This window comes from Typopeltis vanoorti, chromosome 12 (assembly GCF_054136105.1).
Source record: "Typopeltis vanoorti isolate ZY-2024b chromosome 12, IOZ_Tvanoo_1.0, whole genome shotgun sequence".
Lineage (NCBI taxonomy): Eukaryota > Metazoa > Arthropoda > Arachnida > Uropygi > Thelyphonidae > Typopeltis > Typopeltis vanoorti.
Window position 1 is genome coordinate 113595505 of NC_143560.1, and position 18152 is coordinate 113613656.

Here is an 18152-nt window from a genome sequence, read left to right on the forward strand (position 1 = left end):
AGTTGTAATAGATTTAACAGTATTGAGGTGAACACAGATGGATATATTTATTAACTTAAAAGCTAATATTTCGCTGGTATTATATCCAGCATCTTCATAGCACACAACACAAAGTTTGTTACAAATGCAAGACAACAACAATCTGGTGTAACAGTGGGGGTAGTATAAGTAATTGCAGCGTGCCACACAAGACTAAAGTCCAAATAGGGTGCCATCTAGGTTAAAAAATAAAAATAAATAAAAGGTTCCAAGTTTTGAAATAGTAGTCCAAATAATAGTCTTAGAAAGTTTGAAAAAAAAATAAAATAAAATAAAATAAAAGTAATAAATATTAATTTGGTCTTAGGATGACTGTCTCTCAAATCTTTGGTAGATTTATACAGCCATACTTGTTAAGGTTCAGAGTATGTTTTAAGGCTTCTGTTGATTCCAGGAACAACCTCTTTCACTTGTAGAAGCTTCTGTGCATTACTTTTGTTTCTTTCCAATTGATCCTGTGTGCAGGGATATACAAAGCATGGTCTGCCAGACCCGACTTGCCATAGTAAAAGTGTCGGATATATTTTTTGTTCACTGAGGCGGATGTCCACAGTTCTTCCTGTCTGTCCATAGTAGGCTTGATGGCAAGAACAGGGCACTTCATAGACTCCTGGATGTGATAAAGGAGTGCATTTGTCCTTAGATGAATGGATGAAAGTTGCTAATTTTACATAAGGTTTAAATACTGTGCGTAGTTGGTGTTTGTTAAGCACCCTAGATATCTTTTCAGATGTGCCTTTAATGTATGGGATGGTGATAGTTTTGTTGTAGTCTTCTGTGGTAGATAGAGGGGATTTCTTGGTAGCATTTAGTACGTTATCTATCTTATGAGGATTATAACCATTGGGTAAGAAGGTGTGACGTAGTTGAGAAAGTTCAGCAGTGAGAGCAATGTCATTGGAACAGATTGCTCTAGCTCTATGGGTTAGTGTTTTTAAGATACCACATTGTTGAGAAGGGTGATGGTGTGATTGTTTATGTGTGGGTTTTCTATAAAGCAAAAATGATAAGGAACCTTCTGGAAGACGGGTGATCAGTGTGTCCAGGAAGGGCAGGCAGTCATTGGCTTCTAGTTCCATTGTAAAGTGGATTTTAGGGTGCTGGCTATTTACATGCACTAAAAATGTATTCAATGTGCCTGGGCCATGTGGCCAAATAGCAAACACATCATCAACATAGCATAGCCAGAGACTAGGTTTGAGAGTGCTGTGTTGATAGCTAGTTTTTCCAGATGTTCTATGTAGAAGTTGGCTAAGGAGGGAGAAAGGGGGGAACCCATAGCGGTCCCATCTAATTGTTTGTATATTTTCCCTTACCATGTAAAATAACCTGCCTGTACTGTGAATTTAAATAGCTGAAATATATCTGGAGAAAAATGTGAATTTAGTAAGTTAAGTGTTTTGTTTCAATCAGTGGTACATTAGGATATAATGGGGTGATATCAAAACTCACCATTAGGTCTGAACAATTTAAGGTTTGGTTTTCTAAAATACTTTTTAGGCTGGTAGAATTTTTAACAAAAGAGGGAGAATTGTTTGTGTAAGTGGTTAGTAATTTGGCTAATGTTTAGCATAATAGATAGTAGGACTGTTTATACTATCTACAATAGGATGCAAAGGTGTACCTTGTTTGTGTATTTTAGGAGCACCATATATTCTGGGTGTTTTGACAATTTCTTTTGGCTGGGAAGTGACTTTGTTCAGTAACTTGCACACCTTATTCTTTTGTGAGTTGGTGGGATCTCGATCTATGATTTGATATGTAGACCAGTCTTGGAGCAGTGCATGCATTTTGCTTTCATATTCTGCTGTATCCATTACTACAGTGCCGTTTGCTTTGTCTGATTTGGTTACTGTAATGTGGTTATTATTGCGTAGTTCTTTTAGAGCTATTATTTCTTTATGTGGGATATTATTTTTGGAAGGCTCAGAATGGATTAGGATATTGGCCACGTCTAACCTAATATTATTGGCTATAGCTGAAGGCAAGTGGTAAATCTCACGTTCAATGGAAGCCATTATTTTGGTTTTAGGCACTTCTTTAGGAGTAACGGCAAAATTGTGTCCAAGACTTAATGCACTCATGGCCTCTCTGGATAAGGTTGTCGATGATAGATTCACAACGACGCCATCTTGATGAAATTGTAGCCACTGCGTAACATTGCGTTGCTGGAGGATTTCAAATTTTTTCCGGTGTCGGTTTTTAACTTCAGCAAATTCTTTATTGGCTGTCAAGTCGGAGATTCTATCCAAGATATCCCATAGCTCTGGGTTCAAAATGTCAGATAATATATCACATAGTACACTGATGGAGGAATTTATTTTTGAAAGTTCTCGGCGAGTAGCGTATACCCTTTCTCATAATAGTGCTAAACTCGCTCTTTTATAAATACTTTGGGCTTTGGCCGAGTGAAACTTGTTCCTAATTTTTATACAGTTTGGTATCAAATTGGTATCTCAGCACCTTTTTAAGAAGGCTAACCTGTTCAGTTGCCATGCCAATTTTACTTTCCACTTACCGTATTGTCGTGCCTTACATACGATGTTATCTCCGTGAAGAATATTTATACGCGTGGATAGACTTATGTGTTCGTCACACATGTTGTAATAGATTTAACAGTATTGATATGAACACAGATGGATAAGAAAATAACTATTTATTAACTTAAAAAGCTAATATTTTGCTGGTATTATATCCAGCATCTTCAGAACACACAACACAAAGTTTGTTACAAATGCAAGACAACCAGAATGTGGTTGTGGTTGTCTTGCATTTGTAACAAACTTTGTATTGTTTTTTTCTGAAGATGCTGGATATAATACCAGCAAAATATTAGCTTTTAAGTTAATAAATAGTTATTTTCTTACCCATCTGTGTTCATATCAATACTGTTAAATCTATTACAACATGTCTGACGAACACATAAGCCTATCCAGCGTATAAATTTGTAAAGTGGTGTCATTCACTAAAATCTTCAAAAAAGGCAGAGGCAAGTGGAAAGCTACATGAACAATACTAAAACTAAAGCTATATTAGAATTGAGAGAATGGATAACCACCTTATTTCCTTATTTTCAAGATAATACATTTTTCAATATTCAGGAACATATTGATATTTTAGTTCTGTATCAATACATAGCTGAATGACAGAATGAAATGATTACCAAATTCAACTTATCCAAGTTTATTTCATAAAAATATTGTTTATTATAGGCATGCTGTCTGTACTAAACAACTCTTGAGGTGACACATCACATGTATCAAATCAAATGATGACAGTTTTGTAACCTAATCATTTGCAGGTGAAGATGGCCATGAAATATTTCTAAAATTACTGCAAGAAATATATATATATATTTATTTAAGTTCTTCTTTCTTCTTCTTCTTTTCAGCCATTTTCTGTCCACTGCTGGACGAAAGCCTCCTCCAGCTCTTTACACCATTCTCTGTTTTTGGGAATAGTTGACCAACTTTCTCCAATAAACTCTGACAGTTCATCACTCAACCTTCTTTTAGGACATTCTCGGCTTCGTTTCCCTTCTTTAGGAATCCAGTTCGTAAGTATGGTGGTCCATCGCTCATCTTCTCTTCTGGATAAATGTCCAGCCCATTTCCATTTTAGTTGCTTGTGGTGAAGAATGATGTCAGTGATGCGAGTCTGGCTTCTTATTCAGGTGTTTAGCTTCTTATCTTTTAATGTGATGCCTAGCATCAACCTCTCTATTTTTCTTTGAGTTGTTGTTGTTAATTTATTTGCCAGTGCTCTTGTTAGCGACCAAGTTTCGCAACCATATGAGATGACTGGAAGTATACACTGGTTAAATGTCTTCCTTCTTAAACAGAGTGGGACATCATCATTTTGAAAAATGTTTTTCAATTTTCTGAATGCACTCCAGGCAAGTTGAACTCTCCTATTTATTTCCTTTTTGAGTCCACAGTTTAGGTCAATGAGATGACCTAAGTATGTATATGAAGAGACTCTTTCCAAAAAATTGTTTTCTATTATTATGTTTTTTGGTGTTACTAAACGATTAAACATGATTTTAGTTTTTTTTCTGTTTATCTTTAGACTGACTTTAAGTTACATCCAGTAAATCTTTTCCTTATATCAGCTGATAAATTCCAGAAAAGCATTGCAGATCCCAACACAAGATTTGATTAAGTTTCAATTATTACTAAACAGGAAACATATCTTAATGAATATTAATATATTCAAGATTAAAATTAATTATTCCTGCTCATAAAATAACAGTATAATTCATAAGTTAAAGACAATTTCAAAAGCATGATAAACATGAAATAGTATGAGACCTTGGAGTCTTGTACTTTTCATGTTTGGGTGAGAAATTGAGATATCCTTCCTAATAGTAAATGGAAAAAAGTCTTGTGACTGCTGCAATCTTGCAGGAGAAATTATAAGTCCCATCCATCCTTCTCTCAAAGTGTTGTAGTGTCTCCTGTATATAAAGTGATATATATATGTTGCATATCTCTTTATCTTTACAGAATTTTAGAAACTGCCAGTTATATGCAAATAATAATCAACTCGCACACCACAGCATGCAAAGAGTGAGTGAGTGTGTGTGTGTGTGTGTGTGTGTGTGTGTGTGTGTGAGAGAGAGAGAGAGAGAGAGAGAGAGAGAGAGAGAGAGAGAGAGAGAGAGAGAGAGAGAGAGAGAGAGAGTGGTTAATTATAGCAAGAGATCAAATTACAAGCTCACTATATAGTTAATTCAAAAAACAAGTTTCCATTCCCATCAAAATGAACCTCTAGAATAAATTCAAAAGAATGAGAATTTATTAGTATTTAGAATTTTCTGTAAGCTTCATGTAGCTCTTAATGTTAAATAATCAAGGGAAAAAAAAGGCCTTTATTGTTATAGAGCTGCTCCAGTATTCTAACCTATAACCTAAATTATAAGAAAAGAAATATATTAATCACAATCCAGATCTATAAAGCAATAAATTTCTTACAGAAAGAAACAACCGATATGGGAGAGATGGATTACTAATAATGAATAGATTATAATAATAAACTTGGGCAGGATATAAACAATCAAAATTATTATATAAAAGATCTCTGGAAAATGTAGCAGAATACTCTCTCAAATAACATTACAACATTACATCAGAAAAATTAAATGAAGCACTAAAAGAAATGAAAAATGGAAAATCACCAGGAGAGGATAACATCCCAACAGAACTTATGAAATAGAAAATAAATTGTGGGTTCAAGCAAACGTGTGTATATACAGAAATTAGCATAAATCCAAATAGATTAGTAATTCCATTACACAAGGGGAACAGTGGGTTCAAGGGCATGTTGAAATGTATATGTGTGTGTGAATGTCATAAGTATCAGAAATAAAAGAGAGGAATTTCTGGCATTGGTCAGCTAGAATTGACAAAAGATTATAGGTATCAGTTAGATATCTGTTGACAGAAAATAACAGAATGCAATGTAAATTCCAACTTTGTTGGCTGAGTCCAACCAATAAATCATGGTTCAAATTCCACCATGAGCATGGATGTATGTGATTATTTTTAGATAGGAGATGAATTTCATTACCAGTGCTAAACCACCATCCCATTTATTGGAGACCTGAAGTGTCTTGAAAAAGTTCCCATCTTTGGTTTCTAGAGTATGGTTTCTGGAGTATGTAATAATAAACAAAATAATTACAATATATATATATATATAAATGATAAAAAACCCTTAGCCCAACCATGGTACAAAATGTACTATAGGTTTATAGCAACCTTTCATTGAAACCACAAAAAAAATAAAATAAAATAATATATATAAATATATATATATAATGTAAAGAGTATCATATTTTCAGGGGAGATAGAGTGAATTAGGACAGGAGATGGAGTATTGCTGATGATAGATGAAAACTTCAACCAACAAAATTAGAAGTTAAAGAGGATTTTTAGGTCTGGAGGAGATGGTTCATTTGAGTCAATATGGGTTGAGATAGATGCCAACAGGACAAAATATATTGTTGGTTACTGACCAGAAGGTCCACAGCAAGGTGTGAATACCATGAATGAGCAAGTTAGCACAATGTGTGCAGGCTTAGCAATTATTATGGGGGACTTCAACTATTGGGACAAAGATTGGAAGAGGAAATAGAGGTATGACAAGATAGAAGCAAAATTTACAGTTGCTAAGGTTTGAGAGTGTTGGTCACCTGGGTTTCTTGGGAATCAGGAAGTGGTGGAGAGGATTCAGAGATGAGTGACAAAGGTCTATGGAATACTCCCTATGAAAAGGTTCAAGGTGTGTGGTTGCAAACTTTAGTTGCTAGGCAGAAAAGAGACACCATGACAGAAACTTATAAGCTATTAAAAGGGTTCTATAAGATTGACACAAAGGAAATTTTTCAAAACAATGAGAAATAAAGAGAGAATTAGAGGTCACCCCTGGAAGATGTGTAAGAGCATGGTTAGTAAGGGAGCAGACTAGATTTTTTGCTTGGAGAGTGGTGAATGATGAAATAGATTGCCAGAATTAGTTGCGAGTGCCTTGACAGTAAATGAGTTTAAGGAGAGGTATAATAAGCATTGTGTGTATAAAGGTTAATGCAAATCTCCCACGATAACTTCTGACTACGTGGAGATACCCATATTATAATAATAATAATACCTGCATATTTGAGCATTTCTGATCAAATATCACCTACTATCTGTTAACATCATATAAGGTAAGTGATGTCAAGACAACAGCTTCTATATACAATTAGCCTAATTGTGAAGAGAGATATTTTATGCACAAACTTTGCTTACAATTGGGTATATGATTAAAACAAGAATAGTTTATTGCCTATTAAAATTTACTTAAAATTGACTAGAATATTTTGAAAACAATATAGATCAGGGGTCGGCAACCAGTGGCCCAAACATGCATTTTTGGTGGCACATAAAAGAGTGACCATACTTGCATGGCATAGGCCCATATGTTGAATTATTTAAATAATACATTTTATAATATGAATAACAAATTAAAAATAATTTTATACTTCTTGATATCATCTGTGCAACTTGAAAATACAAACTAAAGGAAACTTTTGTTGGTATTATTGAAGATTTACAAACGGAAGTTTCAACAAGATTTGTTGATTTTCATAAAAATAGCATCGAAATGCGCTTAATTTTGAACACTTTTAATGTCGATATTGATGACTTATCAAACCAACTACAGATGGAAGTTTTGGAATTACAGCACAATGAAACATTAAAGAACACATTTTCGTTAGAAAATATCCAAAAATTTTATCGATGCTTACCAAAAAAAAATTAAGTATTAATCAGTTTCACAAAGAAGATGATAGTCGCATTTGGAAGCACATACATTTGTGAATAAGCATTTTCTGCCATGAGTTTTAGAAAAAATAAATTTTCTTCTCCCATGACTGATGAACTTTGTATGCTTCGATTTGAATTTGCACCTCAGGTTGTAAAGTGGATATAGATAATTTGGCTAAGGGAAAACAATCACAAAAGTCGTATTAAGCAGGGAGACACCCGTATTGTGATGGATAAACTATATTACTTTGTTTTTATGTGATAATAATTTTTCATTGAGTTTCGTTTTCATGTTTGTTTCATATCTCGTATTTTAAATATTTCTGTGTTTTTTAAAATTTATATAATAAAAATTGAAAACTTATTATATAAAAAAAACCTTAGCCCAACCATGGTGCAAAATGTACTATAGGTTTATAGCAACCTTTCATGGGTTGAAACCACAAAAAAATAAAATAATATATATATATATATATATATATATATGTAGAAAGTAAAACCAGGTTTAAAATAGCTTGGTATCTTTAACACACACATATATATATATATATATATATAAATAATGTAAAGAGTATTATATTTTCAGGGGAGATAGAGTGAATTAGGACAGGAGATGGAGTATTGCTGATAGATGAAAACTTCAACCAACAAGATGTTGGTTGAGGTTTTCATCTATCATCAGTAATCAATAATCAGAGAAAATAGTGAGTGAAAAAAAGTATTTTTTCACTCACTATTTTCTCTTAATTAAATGCTTGCGCCCGATTAATAAAAAATAAAACTTGAATGTGGCCCACAAGTCTGAAAAGGTTGCCGATCCCTGATATAGATGATAAATATCATAAAAGAGAAAAGATGTTTTGGCAAAAACTAAGAATGCTTTGAAAGTTTTATGTGACTTCCACCCAAAAAAATGTTAGTACCATGGGTTGGCTAAGGAAATTTTTTTTTTCCTGGTCCAGAAATTCTGCTCAAGAGATAACTTTTTAAAGCCAATTCAGTCCAAAATGTGGGGAAAAACTGAATATAAGGATGTTCTCAATGTATGGAATAAGCACATTGAAAATTTGTTATGTTAAATAACAATTATACAACAGCTGCTGAAAACATCCAGGAATGCAATATGCAATACATTTTCAATAGCTGAAATAAAATAAAAAAATTATACCAGAAACTTGAAACTCAGGACATAACTGGTTCAGATGATAATTCAACCCAAAATGTTGAAAGATGAAGGTATAAAAGTTTTACAGTGACTACACTGCATAATCCAGATGATCATGTAGAGCTTCCAGGGTATAAATTTATTTTTTTTATTAAAAAAAAAAAGGGGGGGGGGGGCAGAATATGAGTATTGCAACAGTATTTATTTCCTTTAAATTTTATTTAAACTAAACAAGCTTGGTTTAGTTTAAATACAAGTTATTAAGACTAGATTATTATTATTATTATACCACTAGGGAATCAAGGACTCATCAAGGAAGGCTATAACATCACCCACACCAGCTATCATACTTTCTCATAAACTCATTCACACTGGGTGAAGAACTCATTACTCCAACAGGCAAACCATTTCTCCTAATGGTTCTGAGAGAGAAAAATCTAGCTCCCATCAATTTTTTTTTTAACTGCACACTAACTTTAATTATATATAAATGTCCAAGTGTCCTCTTTCCACCTTCCAAATAATGAAAAACTTTATCAACCAATATCCTATAACACCCTCTCATAAGTTTACAGACCTCTATCATGTCAGCTCTCTTTCTCCTGTCTATCAGCATCTGCAGTCCACATACTCTCAATCTGTCCTTTTAATTTACATTCCATAATCCCAATATCATCTTCATAACTCTGCATTATAGCCTTTCCACGGCTTCTTTATTCCCTTTGAACCCAGGAGACTAAATGTGAGCACAGCAGTCCATATGCAGTTATATCAAGCCCTTGTAAAGAGGTAAAATGACTTTCATATCATTAAATGTTAGTATCTGTTTTAACATCCCAATGATCCTGAGTTGTATTCGCTTTTTTTTTTTTTTGCTATGTGACCCTTCTTGAACTTCAACTTCCTATCCACCAGAACTAAGATTGCTAGCCACTTCACTTACTGTAAGCATAATACCGTCAATAAAATATGCCATCTGATATCTCATCATGCCAAAGTGCATGATTTTACACTTACTAACATTGAAAAATTGATAGCTGTTGTTTGCCCATGCCTCCAACCTGTTCAAATGACCCTGTAAATAATGTACATCAGTGGCATCTCTGATTGTATCCTACCTATCTTTGTATCAACAGCAAACAACTGAAGATCTGTCAGGCCCTTCCCAATATCATCACTATACAGATTATACAATGTCTAAGGACTGATCCCTGGGGCATGCCACTGGACACCTTGAATCTGACAGATTCACCCACCTCCATGTACTATTTTTTGATACCCACTTATCCAAGCCAATAGTTTATATTCCAATCCCATATTCTCCAGTTTACACAACAGCATTTCCTGTGGTATCCTATCAAATGTCTTAACAAAGTTTAACAGTATCATAGTATCCATTCTCTTTATCCAACAGAGCCATATCAATTTTCTTATGATTAAAATGAAAGACTCTAGTAGCACACTTAAACACTAGCACAACAAACTTATTTGGTAATATATAATTATAAAGGAATACATGGTAGTTTTGTCAACAATTAAGAAAACTCTAGAAATAACAAGAATTGCATTTAAGTTTTGTAAGTCTAAAAAATGCATATGACAAAAATGAAATGCACAAACTCCAAAATTGTATGGTGTGAGCGGATTGTATGGAACAATACAGCTTAAGCTACAATTCAGCAGCTGTGATTGAAAGGAATATAAGCAGTGAATGCAAAATTAAACAAGGTGCGAAGCAAAGATGAACACTATTTTCACTGGTTTTCAGAAATTATACTGATCACATTGTTAAGAAGGTGATATTAAATTTGATATAAGGGATAATAACTTTAGTTCTTTATTCAGTGTAGATAATGTTAAACTCTTAAATAAATTTTCTTGAAGGCTTTGAAGCAGATTAAGTAACTGCCTTCAGAAAAGTTACTAGAGGCATGAAGTGGCTTGAAGAAATTCTGTGTTAAGATTCTAAGGCAAGGTTTCTGGAACAGGTGTTTGGAGCAAAAATAGCAGGCAAGAAACTCAAAAGAAAAACCGAAAATATCAGTATACTGATGCAGTTGGAAGGGCTTTAGAAGAGAGAAAAAGTAAGAGCTGGTCATATAACAGACCAGTCTAGAAGAAAGTTTTGAAAGAAAAATGGTAATAACATACCAACAGTGTTGTACTAACACAGTCTCTGGTACACTGTTTGAAGAGTTTATACTACAATATACAATAATAAGGAGAGAGAATTTTTTTGAATTTAAAAAAAAAAAAAAAAAAAAAAAAAAAAAAAAAAAAAAAAAAGGTGATTTTAAGTTTCTTTTTTCTTTCTTTTTTAATACAAAAACAAGGAACAGATAGTAATAACTGTCAAAGTTAAAACTGTACCCATAAAAAATAATAGCAAAAACTGGAAATTGCAAAAGTAACTATAAAACGAACAAGAGTAGAATAAAACTTTAAAATTAAATTAAGTATTGTTTCTGGGAAAATTCCCATGCTACTCCTCTTAAACACTATTATTATTACTAAGGCTATTATAGCCTGTTTTTGTTTAGGAGTGTCCCTTATTTTAAATACATTGACTATTTTTACTCAAAAAATTTTATATATATATTCTAGGGCATTATGGGTGAGTATTGAAGGTAATTATAGCAGAATAAAAGAGGAGGAAAAATTTTGTACATACCTTGTCTTCAAATTCCATTTTCCTGCTGAAGGTTGTTTATAACAAGGGGGAAGGTTGGTCGACCGAAACGGTTCGCACCCCTTTAACATTCTCCCCTGCCCCAGTTTTCCCATAAGTAAACCCTTCCCCCCCAAAAAAAGGGCCCTTAAACACAATAATATATATATATATATTATTAAAATAAACCCAGGTTTCCAATTTATTCTTCCTGCATCAAAACACCCCCCTCACCCACGCTCCCTTCCCCCCTTGTTATAAACAACCTTCAGCAGGAACATGGAATTTGAAGACATCCTAGTATCAAAAACAAGGTATGTACAAAATTTTCCTCCTCTTTTATTCTGCTATAATTGCCTTCAATACTCACCCATGATGCCCTAGAATATATATATAAAATTTTTTGAGTAAAAATAGCCTATGTATTTAAAATAAGGGACACTCCTAAACAAAAACAGGCTTTAAAATTAAATATATTCTCACAAGTGGTCACAAAGCCATCAGTATATTTATAATTTATAGATGAGTTCTAAGTGAATATTTAGATATAGCATCTAATTAAAACTTTATGAAAGTTAAACTTACTATATTCATTCCAGATCTTCGGAGTTTATTCTCAGATGAATTTACAGTTTCAAAGTATGTTTTATAACAGTTGAATCCTAAAAATTAATTGATGAAGATTTATGCAAACAAATTATAGTATGTTTCACAAAAAAACATTTTAAATTAAACCTTGAATATTAAAAGTTTATATTATATTAGATAAAACTACTTTAAAAAAAAGCTACGTTTTGTAAGCATGTTTGTTTTCCAGATGCATACAACAAAATGACCAAAGTGAATGTTGTCCAGTTTTCAAAATAATATATCAGATAAAATTTACAAAAGATATAGGAAATAGTTTCAAAATATGAACATTCTCTCTCACAGTACCATGACGAGGTTGACATACAAGGTGTAACAATTAAATTCTCAGAATACACGTGTAAAGACTATATTTATTCATCTGCAGGCTAATGGCTACCATTACCTTTGAAGTAATCCCCTTGTGTAGTAATAAACTTATTAGATAATGTTGCCATTGTTCAAAACATTTCTGGTATTTGTTTTATAGAATGCTTTTTATTACTGCTATCATACAATGTTGGAAGCCATCAACCATGACATGCAGAGTGAAGGAAGCTGATGACCCAATTGCAAAAATTAGAACATAGATCATACAATGGTAATCTACTGAGCAAACTACCAAACCTAAACTTCTGTGCTAGACATAATCAAATGTCCTAGAAATAACTAAGCTACTCAGGATTCTTTTGATAAAAGGTTACGAAGGCATGCAAGTGAGTAGTTCTTGGTAAAGTAAGCACTACTTTGCCTTGGTTCATCAATGCAACAGTTGGAGAAATTAATGCCAGTTGGTTAGCTTTGTCTTTAGGTATGTTAGAATAATTCATCTGAATTTGAGAAAGATGGAAGCACATGGATGGGCAAAAGTTGTGCTATTTGCCTTAAAGAAGACTAAGATGCATGCTTGCAGTTTGAAAGGCAGCAAGTTTTCTGCACTTGACCCTTTCAAAATAAAATTTGGATTTGTTGATGGTTTTTTGTAGCTGTTACAAGCTACAGGGTAGGCTGAAAGTGATGCTGGCATTTTGGGTTCAAGCCACTTAATGATCAGAATTATTTTCTCGGACTGCATTGAGGTTTCATTAGAAATAATGACTTGAATTGGTCTAGGTCATTTAACTTGCTTTATGGCTATGGAATTTTTTTGTTGTTGTTGTTGCTATTATTAATGTTTATGATTTTTGGTGCTCTTTATGTTTTTTTTTTTTTTTTTTTGTGGGATTTTTTTTTTTTTTTTTTTTTTTTTTTTTTTTGTGTATGAGAGAGATATTTTATGATCAGCAGTAAAACCTAATTTATATAGATTGTCTTTCATTATTAGTGTGGTAGAAGAGCTAAATAAAAAGTGCATGCAATGAGAGGTGAAAAACTCGTGAACATATCATCTATATCGAGTCTCCTGTTCCAAGCATGGCCTTAACAGTTTCCCCTTTATACTGCTGCACTCAAACTCCCTCTAGGCTCAATATGGCAGAAGGATTATTTGCCAGATGATTAAGAAGCCTCCTAATTCATTACTATCAGGTTTGTTCCCATGTACTATTTAGTGGCAAGCCTGTGAAACTGTGTTACTGCTGTATCTTTGCATAGAAGGATCTGGGTCTCTACAGTCTAGCTAATATAGTGTAAATAATCAAGTATAGTATAACATAAGACAGTCATTACATTTTCAGTGGATCTTTTCATCTGCATGAGCACTAAATAGATTCAGTTCGTAATTCTATTTTTATGCAAGTTATTCCAGGATTCATGTAAGGCAGATTTACTACATTTGGTATTTGGAATTATTACAAAAATTTGTGGACCCTTTTAATTTTTGTTTAAAGTGGACCATTTTCAGGGGAAGAGAGCACATAAATTCAACACATTAGTAATACATTACAATAATGCCATTCTAGCTGGATAGAAGTTGATAATATTGAGATTAAATTAAATGTGCATAAGAAGATGCGCATACATGCAATTCAAATTTGGTTTCGTGTGTAGAGGCTTAAGTGCTGTGAGGACATCAGGTTGGAGGCTTAATGGATTTTTTACAACACTCAAAAAGAATTAAAATAGAATTTAATACTTCCTATATTTCGTCCTAGTCACTAGGACATCTACAGGGATTACAAAAACAGTTAATGTAACATACACACAAATAATAAACAATACTGAGCCCAACCACGTGGGTGACACTAAAGTCCTATCTAGTTGGAGCGCCCTCTAAGGGCAGTAGTAGGTGGCCTGGAATGTAAGGTGGGACCTTTGGTGATAAGTGTTTCCCAAATCTTCGGAAGCTTAATACAACCGTATTTATTCAGATTTGGTTGGTTTTTGAGAGCTGCTGCTGCTGCTGCTTCCAAGAAAAGTCTCTCTTTCTTGAATTTGGTGTGGTGGAGCATGGTGGTTTTCTTCCAAGATACCCTGTGGGTGGTATCCAAAACATGGTCAGCCAAGCCTGAATGGCCATAGTTGTGTTTGCAGATGTAAGATTTGTGTTCCTCTAAGCGGATGGATGCTGATCTGCCTGTCTGTCCAAAGTATGCCAGCTTACAGGAACAGGGTACTTTGTAAACTCCAGGCAGAGAGAGAGGAGGGAGCTGATCTTTCGTAGAATGGATAAGGGTAGCAAGTTTGCGGTAGGGCTTATATGCTGTGTGTAGGTTGTACTTTTTTTAGTATCTTGGCTTTTTTTTTCGGATGTGCCATGGATGTAGGGTATGGTGATGGCATTTTTAAATTCTTGTTGACGAGAAGGACGGGGAATGGGGAAGGAGTTGATTATTTTTTTGATACTGTGATCACTGTAGCCATTGGAGAGGAAAGTGTTGTGTATGTGGTTAAACTCAGTAGTGAGGGCGGTTCCACTGGAACAAAGATTGTGGGCTCTCTTGGTAAGAGTTTTAATAATGCCAAATTGTTGAGAGGGGTGGTGGTGGGAGAGTTTGTGAATGTATCTGCCTGTGTGTGTGGGTTTTCTGTATACAGTGAAGGCAAGTGTATCATTAGGAAGGCGTGTGACTAAGGTGTCTAGGAAGGGTAAGCAATTGTTCTTTTCCTTTTCCATAGTAAACTGGATTCTTGGATGTAGGCTATTGAGATGACTGAGGAAGGAGTCTAACGTGTCTGGGCCATGAGGCCAAATAAAGAACACATCATCTACATATCTTAGCCAGATAGAAGGTTTGAGTGGGGCTGAGTCTATGGCTCGTTTTTCGAAATCTTCCATATAGAAATTGGCAAGGGGGGGTGAGAGGGGGGAACCCATGGTGGTTCCCTCTATCTGCTTGTAGATTTTGTTCTTCCAAGAGAAATACCCAGAGTTAATGGCAAAGGAAAAGAGATCTAAGATGTCGGGGGGGGAAACGTTTTCTAAGAGAGATAAGGTGTCAGTTAGGGGAATACTGGTAAACAAAGAGGAGATATCAAAGCTTATCAATATGTCTGTCTTATTCAAGGTTAAATTTTCTGTGAGGGCTTTAAAGTGGGTAGAGTGGTTTCAATGGTTCATTTTTATTTACAAAAACTGGGAAAATAAATCAAACTCATTAATAATGTGCTACACTGTATAGTGTCAAATTAAAATTTTTATATATCAACCCCTTATAAATTCCAACTCACAAGAGATTATAAAACCTATAACAAATCAGTGTCATGTATGAGCAAGTGTTAAGAAGAAGCAGAACACCTAATGATACATTTCTTCAACACTTGGAAGTTGATGTCTTTGAGGAAAATAGTATGAAAATTGTTCCAAAGAATACAGACAGATGAAATAAAAGAAAGACGAGAAGTCTGTGTGAAGCTGGACTGTATATGCAGGTTAACCAGCAACTACTATTATTATTATTATTATTGCAAACTTAGAGAAAAACAGAGGAATAGCAGCCAGTTTTGCAGTACACAGTGCCCATGCATAAAACAGAAACAGAATGTCGATGAAAAACTGGAGAAGGTATATAAAAGGATGTCATCTATAATGCACTCAGATGGTATCATTAAATATTTTAAAGGAAGTTTTTCATCTATCATCACCACAAATGTAAGAACTAAATTCTAAAACAGAACATATTTAGGATTTATACAGTGACTGAAGTTTTACAGGTGGAACATAGCGACTTGATTAGAAAGGACACAAAATTTTTGAAGATAGACATAAAATTATATCTGGAATACATAAATCAAAAACAGATTGATAAATGTTCAACTAGCAATTGTCAGTTCCGGTTGAATGACAAAATGCTATTTTAATGGCAAAATAGCCAAAACTATTTCAATAACATAGAAGCCAAAGCAGCTGTAGATTATTTTTTGAAGTAACAAATGGTATCACTATACAAAAATGCTACTGAATATTTGGGCAAAATATCTCTTAACTCTTAGTCTAAGAGTCTTTTGCTGATTTTTATAATGGTCCTTCTTCTAAGCCTAATGATTGTCTGCAATCATGTCTTTATATTTTTAATGGCCTTATATAAGCTCTTTCATTTCATATATATATATATATATATATATATATATATATATATACACTACACCTGATACCAGAATATGGCTTATAGATATAGATAGATATAAACAAATGAAAAAATAGTAATCAGGAATTTGGGCAGGAACAGGGGATGAAGGTTTCATTCCTGTAGAATTATTTCTGTTATCTGTTATTAGGCTGATGAGGATATCATATACTGAAAGGTAGACAAATAGATGGGTGCTAAAGAGGATCGGTAGAGAACTTTAAGGCTTCTTAAGGATATTGACAGAAGAACGTTGAAATACTTTGGACACACTGAAAGGATAGAAGGAGGACTTCTCTCAACAGTAATAGAAGATAAAGTCCTGGAAAAAGAGGAACGGGTAGACCATCAATGAGATAGATGGGTGGTGTGTCTGGAGTAATTGATCTTCAGAGAATTAAGGCTTCCAGAAAAGCATACAACAGGACCACGTGTGTGGTCCTGTTGTATGCTTTTTTTCTGGAAGCTGGTGTGGCACATCATTGAGCATCTGAGATTCCATACAGCATTTGTTGATGTCAAATTAATAGATGGGTGGATCTGTTATTCAGTTAGAGCAAGTATTTGGGTCAGGAATACAGAAACATGTAATCTAACTATAAAGGAGGAGAAGTCACAAAGGTCATGGTTGAATAGATTTTGGAATTCTTCTGACATGGTAAGTTAGATATGACAAATACATTAATGTTCTTGTGACAGAATCATGTCATCTATTCTGGGTAACGAAAGAGATGTAGTTTTTTTTTTTTTGTTGTTGTTGTTGTTCGTTTGCTTTTCCCCTATTAGTGCATTTTTTCTTGAATTTTTGGTTAGTTCTTATTGCTTTTAATGATTTCCTGTTGAATTTTTGTTCTTTTTTTATGGTTCGTTCAGGATTATTTTATTATAAGAGAATCATTTTTCTTTTCATTTGCAATACAGCAGTATTTTATAACATTATTTCTCCATTAACTGTAGAAGACAAAGCAAATAAAATCAAGAGCAGGGAAATGCAGTAGACTGAGAAAAGATTGCAGACATGTTACCTACACAGAGGGAACTTAGTCTCCTTTCCTAGAGCAACCTCAACAGTGTTCCTCATAGACCACCACCATACTCAGTCTCCCTCCAGGTACAATCTGGTTAAGCAAACATTAGAAGGGCTATTTGCTAATTGATTGTAAAGGTTTCTGATATATCACTATCATGTTTGCAGGAAATGCTTTACTGCTGTACCCTCATATGAGAAAGATTCATTACGCACTCCATTTGGTAGGTCCTTAAAGGTTGTTACTTACACAGCATGTAAGAAGGGAATGGAGGAACAGAAACTAGAAACGTTGCACTCATGAACCACGGCATCAGCCACATCAAGATGGTAGTGTGCTTCAAAAGGGAATGTAAGTTGTATACTACCTGGAAGCTGTTTTTGAGAGATGTAAAACCAGAATTTCTGAGAGGACAAACCCTTAAACCTATATATGACTCCGGCTAACTTCTTCAGTTGAAAATCCATTCTTAAATTTCCTTTCATTGTAGAAAGGACTTGAAAAATGGATATTTCCAACTGAACAGCAAATGTAGTGAAATTCTCAAGATAAGGTCTGACAAATGATTGGGAATCATAATATGTTTTTTTTTTTTTTTAATTTATGCTATTGTCATAAGCTTTACAGATTTAATTGTGCATTTTGTAAAATGTAAAGGTTAATATTTCTCCAGTGTTAACTTCAGACCTAACACAATAACTGCTGAAACTATAAATGAACAATCAAATAAAGCATGCATAATATGCTAGGAATGTGGGGGGGGGATAAAAAATATAAATATATACATATATAGGAGCATGATGATTGGCACTA

General features: G+C 33.9%; 1 protein-coding gene across 1 annotated transcript in view; it reads right to left on the reverse strand.

The window, feature by feature from the left end:
• Positions 1–18152, reverse strand: part of LOC150101143 (ubiquitin carboxyl-terminal hydrolase 24-like) — an 824883-nt gene that overhangs the window by 530163 nt on the left and 276568 nt on the right. Inside the window, exon 19 of the mRNA XM_090401261.1 lies at positions 11765–11841. Within this exon, the coding sequence (XP_090257387.1) occupies positions 11765–11841 (77 nt within the window). The remainder of the gene's footprint in view (positions 1–11764; positions 11842–18152) is intronic.